Source organism: Lynx rufus, unplaced genomic scaffold (assembly GCF_022079265.1).
Source record: "Lynx rufus isolate CCGP_SWC_20201006 ecotype Redwood Valley unplaced genomic scaffold, mLynRuf1.p SCAF_4, whole genome shotgun sequence".
Taxonomy (NCBI): domain Eukaryota; kingdom Metazoa; phylum Chordata; class Mammalia; order Carnivora; family Felidae; genus Lynx; species Lynx rufus.
This window is the reverse complement of record NW_025814856.1, coordinates 89,021,627-89,034,304: the sequence shown is the minus strand read 5'-3', so window position 1 is coordinate 89,034,304 and position 12,678 is coordinate 89,021,627. Positions and strand designations below refer to the sequence as shown.

Genomic DNA, 12,678 nt, shown 5'->3' with positions numbered 1-12,678 from the left:
TTTTTTTTGGAGGGTTTGAAGTTTCTGTGCTCCAGTGACTGTTACAGAAGAAGAGGTGTTAGTGTTGCCGTGAGGTCTTGATTGTCTGCATTTATGAATGAAACTGACCTAAATCACCTGTTACCTCCAGTTTCCAGATTGTTTGAACTTCTCTGGCCGCACAATACAGGAGGGAAGGCAGAGCAGCACAGGCACCTCCAGCGTCTGCAGCATGGGCTGGTTCGCTAGGATTGTCTGTCTTTTCTGGGGAGTATTACTCACAGCCACAGCAAACTATCAAAATGGGAAGAACAATGTGCCAAGACTGAAATTATCCTACAAAGGTAAATCTTTATTTTTCTTCTTTTTCGGCTAGCTCTGTAATGTCCCTGCCCCCCCCCACCCCACCACCCCTGCCTTTTCATTCCTTGAACTCCCTCCCAAGCCAAACCATGAAACCTTTAGTTTAACCTGGGAAACCTATGTGATCCTGTGTGTTTTTCTGAGATGATTTAAACACTTTTTTATAAAAGCATGTCTCCTGTTTGATATATGACAATTTAAATGCAAACAAAGAACATTTAATCACATTTGCAGAGAAGAGCTGAATGCCTGGGTAAATGCTGATCTGTGTGTGTGATCATATGTGCTGTTAATTTTTCTGACTCTACTTCTATTAAAATATCTTTAAAAAGCGCCGTGGCAAAAATAGTCTCTTTGTAGAACGCCTCACCTATAGCAATTGTTGTGATAAATTGTGTTTTCTTAGTTTGAGGCACTAAATGGTTAATCGTCATCATGAATATTCAGTTTGTTCAAATCTGACAATCAGATGCTTAACATAAGCAGTAGATCATGGTTTGCCAAGAGAATATAAACTGGAGGGAACAGACTAGTTTTTCCACAGTGTGTTATGATTGTACCAAAGACTGTGTATTTGGCTAATTGGTGTAAAGCGAAAGCGTTTGAAATATAATGTTATTTAATTCCATATGTACTTCAGTGAGAACTGAAGGAACATTACTTTCTGGTTGTACAGCTAGTTGTGTGAACTTACTTTCAAAAAGAGTTTAAATTTAAGAAAAAAAAAGCTTCAGTACATGATTGCTAGTACTTTATTTGGTTACAGCTTAATGCATATGCCTGGTTTTTAATGAGGATTTTAAGGAAATATTTGTTCTCCATTTGTTTAGATAGATTTTGTAGATAGTTGTATAAAATAATGCTAACATGGTTGAAAAGAGTATTTTTGAAAAACTTTTAATGAAAAAGAATGTTTCTATAACTGAGGTATTAGTAAAATGGAGTTGGTGATTAAAATGTTTTAACTCAAGTACTTTTACTCCCTAAGGTGTTGCTTTCTTATGATTCTCAGATTTCGGGAATTGGGGGTGGGGCAGTAGGAAGCTTCAATTATACCCTGTTTTTAGCCTATAATGTGAAAGAAAATCATTGAATCTATCTGTAGAGATGTCTGTCTGCTGCACATTGTTCTTATGCCAGAAACATATTCTTTAATTTTCACATGATGGGGAACATCTCTTTCTGAATGCTCTAGTGTGAATGAGGATCACAAATAGGAAAGAGAGATGTAATTTTCACACTTTGGATTAGAAAATTCAACACCTATTAAATGTGTTTATTTGGAATTAATACTTGCTAGGTAAAATACATTGGATTGAAAGATACATTTATTTTTGGCATAACAATTTCTTAGTTACTAAAATGTGAATGGATTTAAAACATTAGCAAACAGAATTGCAATTGTACTCATCGTGCAAGATTTTAAAACATTATCATATAGCCATTAAAGATTTAATTACATCTCTATTACATCTCTAGCAACTGTCTTTAAATTGTTTTTATAGAATATGGTATTATGGCATGTGTATTTTCCTCAGTTTTTGCTTTCTATTTTCATTCTTTGGGAGGATGACATCAAATAATTCTTAGATTGGTGGCTGATTTTATCCAAGTTTATGTGCCTATGAGTCAGTTTCGCATGCAACTTTACTTCTTGAAGATGTGAATGGCTGTATGCTATAATTGTAGAGTAACAAATGAAACATGAAACACACTTTAAAAATCTACTATATTTGGAGATACTGGTCTAAATGCTAAATAAGTTGTAAAATAAATAAAGATTGGGAATTATATATATTTTGCAAGAATTTTATTTCCATGGTGATTGATTACTCTCCATTATAGAACAGGTACCCGTTCTTTCTATATACAAACAGATAGCATTTAATTAGAATAGTCCTTTGATATGTGTGCAGGCTTTAAACTTGTCTGATGAAGTAAGTTGTATATATTGACAATATGAATCTATTTGACACTGTCTTTATAAACTCTTTTTATCATGGCATCCATTAGAATTATTCTGCTTTTCTTTTCATCAAAAAAACTGCTCTACACCTACATAACAATTCTATTGATATGCCTAGGGCTTGGCAATTTGGTAATATAAACTGTGAAATGAACAACAACAAGAAGAAGAAAAGGAATGGCCCAAGCAATTTTTCTTCTGTCATTTTATTGGTCTGTCATTACCTTTTTGTCCCTACATGTACACTTGTTTTGCCAAAGCAAATGCCTAGTAGCCAATTGTCAGTACTTTGTTTCTAAACTATAATAGAGATTTTTTTTTTAGCTCCTTCTTTTTCCTCCTTAATTAGATGTCAAACACGGTTAAAACATCCACTGCTTTGCCCTTAAAAATATTCCAGCATGATTCATGAAGAGTTAAATCCCTGCCAACCCTAATTTCCCATGGTCACTTGTTTTCAAAGATCCACCATTAACTCTCTCATTGCTCAGGTTGCCAAGACAAAGTTTCAGGCAATCACTGTGCTCACTTCCTACTTGTCATCTTGCCTAGTAGGAAATGAAAGAGATTTGATGTGTTAAATGAGAAAGAAAAAGAAAAGCAAGAAGGCAGCCTTGGTAGTGGATGCACATATATATATATATCTAATAAGGTACCTCTTTACTTTCTAGGAAAAAGGGATTGAATGGATGTGTTCAGGACCATCTGGAGAAGTGATAATATTAGAAAAATGGGGTATGCTGGCTTTTCCTCTGAACCAATCTGATTTAGAATCCTTGTGGGGGAAGCAAATGTGAGAACTCTGTAAATCTCAGCAGTCACATACAAATTATCCTCAAGAAACATTCACTCAGAGATACTTTTGCTTTCCTGAAATGTATGTAATATAGCTAAAAGTTGAAATGCTTCTTTTTCAAATTGATGTGGAACTGTTTATTTCTCCTACAAAACTAGTCAAATTTCACTTTTCTCATGAAATACCAGACTATCATATAATCTTCCTTTTGGAATGTGTGGTACAATGAAGACTTCAGAAAAACCTATGGAAATCACAAGGAAATAAGTTAGGTTTGGGGTTTTAAACAAATGACAAATGTTCCATCACTCAATGTAATGAGCATTTCCAGGACATTGTGTGCTCCAGTTTTAGTAAAAATGAAAGGCACATGCAAGTCTGAATGTGATGGTTATCATGTGAATCCAAAGGTTAAATCAATGCCTTTAACTTTACTTTCATAGGGAGGACTTAGTAAATAGCACTTAAATAAATGTTTGAAAGACTTTCTTTTCATACTTTGTAAAGAGTTTTGCCCCCAGAGTAGTTTAATTATTGCAACAATGAGATTATCAGGTAAATCAAAATCCTCACACACATCTTTCTGATATTGGAAGTAATATTTAATTAAAACTTTATGAAATACAATTTGCAAAAGACTTTTTATTTGCCATTGCTCAATGCACTATGATCGCTTCAGATTTAGTTAATATGAATGATGATTTACTAATTAAACTTGTTGACTTTTCAGAGATTTTTCTTCACTTTTACCAGAGTACAGATACACATCTATATATATATATACGTATGTGTATATGTATAAATATATGTATATCTATGAATGACAAACTTTATGTTAGTATCTTATAGCTGAGAAAAGTGATCTTGGCAACCTATAATAAAATTGTTACTGCTATACAATGACATTCGTATTTTATATTATGTATTTATTTATTTATTTTAGAATGGGCATGAAAAGTCCCCATGGATATGTCAAGTACTCACATGTTTGTATAGGATGTAATATGTCTTATACTGATAATTTCCTCGCAGCTAAAAGATAAGTATCTATGAAAGGTAGAGAAATATATATATATAGTATATTTATATATTATATATAAGTATATATATAGTATATTTATGTATTATATAATATTATATATTTATATATTATATATAAGTATATATAGTATATTTATGTATTATATAATATTATATATTTATATATTATATGTTTAAGATATATATTCTTACACCCCCCCCCCACACACACACACAGTGCAAAGAAGTTATAAATTCTTTGCAGTATCTTTTCTCCTATAGTCACTGCATATTTAACATCAGGTCTCTGACTTGCTGATTCTTATTTAACATGGCCTTTTCTGCTCAAATTTCTATTCACTTTAAAAATCATATTTTGATTCAGGAACCTTCAATTTCAGCCTGCTGAAAACCAGAAATTTTTATTCACCTACTCGAAAAAATGTATTCTGGCAAAATAATGAAAAATAAAATAAAACAAGATGCTCAGTCACACATCTTGTGATCCAGTGCTGGTCAGATCACATGAGGGCTAGTGAAAGTCTCCAGTTCAGGGGTTCTCTGTTTAAAGCTGCCAACCAGATTGGCCTTGGAAGTAGTAAGTTATACAGTGTAGAGCTCAGCTAGTAGAAAAAATAACGGAGACCCCAAAACCATGCCATGTAAAATTCTAGCCCACCAAATTTTGATAATAATATTCAATCATTATTAGCTCAAATAAAGCTGAATACTGAAGAGATAATGGTTCCAATTCTAACTTTTTTATGTTGTTATTTCTCTTCATATAAATTATTTACAAGACTCCACTGCAGACAGTGATGTAAATTGCCAGGATATTTAGGCAACCAAATAGATGTATAAATCTGTCATAACGAATTTCCTTGTTTTCTTACTTTTCATTCATCTATAAATCAAACAACTTAATTAACAAATATGCTGGAATTTTTGGCCAGTTATATTGAAATTTTATATTCAAACATCCATGCAAATGAAAGATCTTTCAAGAATAAATTGAATTAAAATTAATTAATATGATCTCATATGTTCCTAGTAAGGAAATAAAACTGTTGCTTGCAGAGCATAATCTACTTATGTTTAGTGTGAATATCTAATTGTAGTTGAGATATGTACTTTAAATAACTTACAGTGTTATCAACAGTAAGAAATTGTGTGGTTTAACTTCTTATCCCAATTTTTCTCATTTAAACTTCAGTGGCACACCTACATGTCACTAGTCAAAGGTCAAAATATCGTACCTTCACATGCTTGGAGAATTTTAAATCTAAAGTCAGGACTATGCTAAATAGAATTTATATTTCCATTGTCCTAAAACCGTCCAGAGAAACCAGTACTCAAATGCATTTTTAATCAATCATTATGTAACAGCATTCATTTACAAAGTCATGATATTATATCATGGAGAGTTACATATTAATTGATTAAGACATTGCACTTATCAAACCTTTATGAAAACAATCTATGATAAAATGATGTATCAGTACAAAATTGTAGGTAAAATCTCTAGAACTCGTGACAGTATCTAAGTTTAGTGCATGCAGTGATAGCTTATTTTAAAAAGACCAGCAGCTGTAAACATAAATTAGAACAAGTGTGAGCCTTGGGATGGATTTTACCCCTCATGACTTCTAAGGTGCTATTTAAAGGAATTATCATGATTTGCAGTTCTGTGCTTCCACTAATAGGTGGCACTAGCAATTTGTGACAGCTCTTTCATTAGTTTGGAAATGGGCAGGCTGCTAGGATAAATACACACAGAGTGATGTGTGGAGGCCAAGCTTGGAAAAACTGGCATTAGAGTCAGGAGATGTAACATGCAAAAACAGAAGCGTTAGTTGAAATGCGTTTTGCTAAAGATTTTGAGGTGCTCTTTGCATGCATTTATTGGTGTATTTTGACCCTTGAAAAGCAAATGGTTATAAGTAAGTATATATATTTTTAACTTAAGACTTAACATATGAAAATGGCCTGTGCTACACAGCAGTACCAAACAATCAGAATGAGGAAAGGATAGCTTCATGTGTCTCCATGCATATCAAGTATTTTATATACATTCATATAGATGCATTCATATATATTTTTTCAGTCTGAATCATAAAAAGTTCGTAACGAAAATGATGCAGACTTCCTCTGGCACATTACTGCCATCGTTCATAATTGGAGAGTAGCTAATTGAGGCGGTAAAATAAAGTTTAATAAATCACATTCGGTATATTTTTAAAAGTGACTCCTTGTGATTTGTAGGATGTTTTAAATTATTATCATAATTAAACATATGGAAGAATCAATAAATTTTATCTGACACAAGTAAGTCTGAATGTCTCCAGTTACTATCTTCTTCTATTGCCAAGACATAAACATCAGTATAAATAGGGAATTCACACACTATTTCCAAACAGTAACAAAGCTGGACTCTGTCAAACCCAGGATAAGAAAATATACAATTTACACTTAAATTAGGGAATGAAGATAAGCAAAAATAAAATTCTGTTGATAAATAGGAAGAATAATTCAATCTTAGTATTTTCTAGAAGCTTAGGGTAAAACTTAAAGAGACCACAACTTTAGGGAATCTTGTCGGCTCCTAAACGAGTCATTAAACCTGCATTTCCAGGTTTCCTTTGCTTGGAAAGATATGACGTGAGAGAAACAGTGTTGACCAAATCTCACAGTAACGTATTTTGTTGCCGAAATCGTAAATGTGCCTTTTGATAAAACATAGCTTCACCCGCTTGAGTCTTGATCAGCAAACTAAATGGGGCTTAGTGCTGTTGAATATGTTGAATGGCTTCTTTAGTCTGTAAAATTACTTAAGTGGATCCTCTCTGTTGTGCCAGACTGTGAGGTCCTCAAGGCCAGATCTCTTCTTTTTCATCCTTAGATGCTCAACAGCTGGCACAGTCACTTGTTGAGCGATTCTGTGCTCCCTTTGACACACTGGTTTTTAAAAGCAATATGCCTGTTTGTTAATGAGTACAAAAAGAATGCACAGGTGTAATTATCAATTCATTATAAGTGAACTGTGTGTTGTAATGTAGAGAAAGTAAGCTTAGTGCTGGACACTAGGGAAGGAGGATATCAGTTGAGGGACTTAGAAATGCACCAAGAGGGTTGCCTGGGTGGCTCAGTCAGGTGAGCATCCAACTCTTGATTTCACCTCAGGTCATGGTCCCAGGGTCGTGAGATAGAGCCCCATGTGTGGGGCTCCTCACTGAGCGTAGAGCCTGCTTGGGGTTCTCTTCTCCCTCTCTCTCTCTTTCTCTCTGTCCCTCCATACTTATACTCACTCTCAATAAAATAAAATAAAATAAAATAAAACAGTAAAATAAAATAAAAGCACTAAGCGTATGTCAACATTGTTGCCTCCACAGACAGTATCTCCTCTGAACCAAGCATATTTCAGGACTGAATCACAAAGTTTCTGGTCAACTTAACTCGCCTGCGAGTAAGACATGAAGAATGGATAATAATAATACACACATCTTATAAGATCCTAGGAACCAGGTTGAAGACTTGTTTCATTCCTTTGGAGGAACACCCTGATTTTTCTCATAACTGTGTTGCATTACACATAGCCAGAAAAGAAAGTAAGTGAGGCTACTCTAAAACCACATAATGGCTAAAGATAAAAGATCTCATCATCAGTCTTATTGTATCTGAGCTCTTTGTAGAACAAATCAGTTCTACCAAACAAAGCTAAAAGCACAATCACTTAAAAATTTAAATTTGACTGTATTCTATTGTCCATACTTTTGAGAGAATGCTGGCTTTGCTGTCGGACAACTTGCTAAGATTATTATTGAGCAGGCTTTCTTGTTTCCTCTTATCTTTGACTCCACTAATTTTCTTAGTCCACTTAGAGGTGGACTTGATGCTTAGAATATAAATATGGCATTGATGTTTAGAATATAAATTCGTTTACAGTGCTTGATGTTAAACTCTTATAAAATATTTTAGTCTTGTGACAAAGTAGAAGTATTAACAGGAAAGGACAGGTGGACAACTACCAAGAGTGCCAAATCATAGCTATTAAGTGACATTAAAAAACTAATTAAGGTCTAATCCCAGCCCTTAAGGAATATATTTGGGGAAAGCCAGAACAAAGTTGTTTATACCTGAGGTCAACTCCAAAGGAGATAAGGACTTGTGACTCTTCATCAGATGTGTTAGAAATTTTAATTTTTATATTCAAATTTGAAGTTTCAAGAGAATAAACTCTGCTCTACTGTGATAATCCTTTAGAATTAGTTTAGGGATGAGTGGGTGGCTCAGTCAGTTAAGTATCCAACTCTTGATTTTGGCTCAGGTCATGATCTCACAGTTGTGAGACTGAGCTGTGCATTGGGATCCATGCTCAAAGATTCTCTCCCTGTTCCTCTGCCCCTCCTGCCCCCCCTCTCAAAAAAAGACAGTGTAATCATACTTGCAGAATTATATGGAGATGAAGGACTACATAAATCAATGTGCTTATAGCAAATATAAGAAAAGTTACATTCCAGTCATTATTTTTCCAAATCATCTCACATTTAATTGGTAATTGTGGAAAGTGGAATGCTGAGAAATAGTAGGGAGAGGATGTCACCCTTTGCTTGAGGTCAGGTCTTGGGCACTTCAGGATTGGCTGTCATCTTCAGTCCTTTAATGTTTGACCTTCCCAGAGCATCTTCTACAGTACAATGTTGTCGTCTTGAGGAGTTCTCTGTTCTCCCTAAGGCATCACTACTCTAGTAAGTTGCTAACCTGCCTCTTTCAGCGGCCCTTCCATTGAGCCTTCTCAGCATGTTGGCTCCAGGACATAGTGTTTAGTGTCTTGCTTCCACTGGAATGTACACAGTGTTTCCACTCTCAAGTCCTTCCACCTCCAGAGTGAAGGGTGTGAGCAGGACACAGATCTCCCTGACCCCCCTCAATACAAGAGCCCTCCATCTTTCCAGACTTGACATATTTAATAATATATAATATATATTAAATATTTTATATATATATATATATATATATATATATATATATATATATATATATAACATAACTGATACTGGCCACCCTCCTCCCCCATCCTCCACCCCCTTTGACCTAGAAATAGTCTTCATCTGGGGCGCGTGGGTGGCTCAGTCGGTTGAGCGTCTGACTTCGGCCCAGGTCATGATCTCACGTCCGTGAGTTCAAGCCCCGCGTCGGGCTCTGTGCTGACAGCTCGGAGCCTGGAGCCTGTTTCAGATTCTGTGTCTCCCTCTCTCTCTGACCCTCCCGCATTCATGCTCTGTCTCTCTCTGTCTCAAAAATAAATAAATGTTAAAAAAAAAATTAAAAAAAAAGAAAAAAAAAAATAGTCTTCATCTTGTACCTTCTTGTCCTATCTAAATAAATCTAATTCAAGACCCTCCTTTGAAAACAAAATCCTCAGAAATTAAAAGCCCTTATGTCTCTCTCAAAAAGAAGTGTAGTGGGGCGCCTGGGTGGCGCAGTCGGTTGAGCGTCCGACTTCAGCCAGGTCACGATCTCGCGGTCCGTGAGTTCGAGCCCCGCGTCGGGCTCTGGGCTGATGGCTCAGAGCCTGGAGCCTGTTTCCGATTCTGTGTCTCCCTCTCTCTCTGCCCCTCCCCCGTTCATGCTCTGTCTCTCTCTGTCCCAAAAATAAATAAACGTTGAAAAAAAAAAAAAAAGAAGTGTAGAACTGCATTTTTATCAGCTAGATCTACAGAAAAAACGAACAAAATGGCAATTTCTTAATTAGGTCATCTTGCCACTTTAAATTTCCCCGTTCTACATGCATATACCTGATGATCTCAACTAGACATTGTGCCTAGTACAGAGAGTGTGGTTCCCATAATTTTAGTTCAGTTGGGTCAACTTTACACATATAAAATACCGTGATTAAAGGACAAAGTAGCCTCCTTGACCCTTGAGATGTGGACATGTTGCCCAAGTGATGACTCAGAAGCAGAAAGCTCATACAACCTGAAATTTTGTGCCAGTGTCACCCAGGGATCTCTTCCCCATCTGCCCATACCCCTGACTACTTCCCAGACATTACAAATTCTGGGGAGTCGCTGAGCCAGCTAGGGTCTTTTTTATTTGTCTCTTCCACATGTGAAAGGCTACAGAATATCTACACTTGGTCTCTCACACAGAACTCCAGTTTTGTTCAAAACTGTGCCCACTGACCTCTCTGCAAGCATATTTGTCCTCCTTATTTCCAGTTGTGGAGGATATTGTCTTTTTGTCCCAGTGGTCCAGGCCAGTAGAGTCCCAGTAGAGTCTTTGCCTCTTCCCTCGCTGACCCACCCCATATCTACCTACATGTCCTGTGGATTCTATCTCTTGAGTCACTCAAATCTGTCCTGTTCTCTCTTCCAGGCTAAGTGAGATCCGTATCATTACTTGCCCTGCTATGGCAACAGCCATCTTTAATTACGGTCTCTTTTTTTGCATCATTAGTGGCTACAATTCTTTCTGAAATCCAAATCTAATTATGCCTTTCCTTCATTTTAAAGTTTTACTGATTAAAGTCCAAACTCCTTAGCTTGACCTACAAGAATGATTAACTTAAAGGAGTCTAGGGCATAGAGGGAACTAATTGGAGGTCTTGGAGTTGTTAAGATATGAAGAAATTAATCCCTGAATAAGGATCATGATAATGGAAATGAGAGAGGAAGGCTGAAGATGAGACATATGTATAGAAACGTTAGATTCAGTAAATGCTTGTGTACGTATGGGAGAATCTGGAGAATTCAAGAACAGTAAGTTTTTAAATTTCTGCAACTAGGAGTATGATACAACAATTGGTAGTAACTAGAAAGTGAAACTCTCTTCACCTTGCAGCCCCAACCACACCCTCACCCAGTACCTCCCTTTCCATGTCACACTTAGCTTTCCTTCCTGGATCCACATCTGCCCAGCCTTAGTTGTTTACTGATGCTGTTCTCTCCAACATTGACTTGAGTATCTCCTTTGATAAGGCTTTTGAAAAGACAGAGGAGTATAAAACATCATGCGGCATCTATCCTAAAGAAACGTATGACTTGGAAGGGGAGAAGACCCACATTGTTAGGTTTTTTTTTTAATATTATGCTGTTCCTTATCCATTTTATTATTTTTTAAGACTTTATTTTTTAAATAATCTTTACACCCAACGAGGGGCTCAAACTTAACATCCCCGAGAGCAGGAGTTGCAAATTCTACCTACTGAGCGAGCCAGGTGCACCTATCCATTTTCTATTCTCAGTCAAGTAGAGTCTTACACATGATAGTGCCTCATTAAATTGAAGAAGTGGTTGAAGGAATAAGTGAGGAGGTGACAGATAATCACTCCCCGTGAGAGCCCTAAGGAGCAGAGATGAGACCTTATATAAAACAGATCTGAGTACAAAACACAGTCCATTCTGGGAAGTGAAATCTCTGGGAGAAAAATCATCGATGGCTGCAGAAGCAGTTTAAATCAGGATAAGTGGTAGAAAATTTTGAAACAGGTTATAGGCTGCAGTTCAGATTGGGCCTCACAGTTCAGTCCTGTTCTCTTGGGTTACAGAGACTCCAGATGGAGACACATAGCTCTTCTTTAGCTACATAGAGCAATCTGATTTCACACATCCAGAAAAATGCAAGTTATACCTAAGAAAAACTGCAGCTATTTATTAAAATCCAACAATCTAGCATATTTAGGGCATAGCTGTCCATCCAAAATATTCAATTACATATTAATTCCTTTAAATGTTCTTAGATTTATGGCAGGACACACATTTAGGACTTCTGATGAGGTATCAGACATACATCTTAGTCTGTCACAATGTCACTATTTGGCCAAAAGCAAGATGTCAAGTGTAACCTTTGTTGTTTTCAAGTTACTATATTATGTGGGATCTTCCTTCTTTAGTAGATTTTTTTTCTTTTCTCCTGGGCTGGTGTGCAGGGATTCAGTCCTTTGCACTTGATTCTAACTAGATAGAATTGGAAGCGATACTCAAACAAAGCAACTACTCCTAAGACTCCAATTCCCTGTTAGGCTCTTACACACTGGCCCAGAGCCATGGAGTTTCCTACTTTCACTGTGTGTTCTTCGTGTTCAATAGGCTCTCAGCCTTCTTTTGCTTCCCAAGGTGCCTATTCAGAACAGAATTAAGGTTCCCTTGGCACATACTAGCAGAACACACATCCTATCTCCATCATTCAACCTCCTAATCCAGACAGCGTCTTGAGAAAGATTTCTAGCATAATAGCAAGGTGGGACCAAGTGACTAGAAAAAAGTTTTTCTTGCATGCCTCAAATCACTTAGCAAGGTAGAATAGAGTCAGTGTCTGTTTTGTCTAATGTATCATCAGAAATAAGATTAATACTTGTCTCATTGGCATTGCTCTTTAGCTGTCAAATTAGAGAAAACTGTCTACTCTGTGACAGTACTTCTGTCCACAGCTTTATAAACATTAGCACATTCATTTTGAAAGAATATGTTTAGACTATTTTAAGCAGATGCCATATAAGGAAGTGAAATTAGTGATGCTATAGTGATTTGTTTCTTTAGTACAGATCTCAGTCTCT

At 36.1% G+C, this 12,678-nt stretch overlaps 1 protein-coding gene across 1 annotated transcript in view; it reads left to right on the top strand.

The window, feature by feature from the left end:
- Positions 1-211: 211 nt before the first annotated feature.
- SEMA3A (semaphorin 3A) overlaps positions 212-12,678 on the top strand; it is a 202,685-nt gene continuing 190,218 nt past the window's right edge. The window contains exon 1 of the mRNA XM_047096879.1: positions 212-323. Coding sequence (XP_046952835.1) covers positions 212-323 — 112 coding nt within the window. The remainder of the gene's footprint in view (positions 324-12,678) is intronic.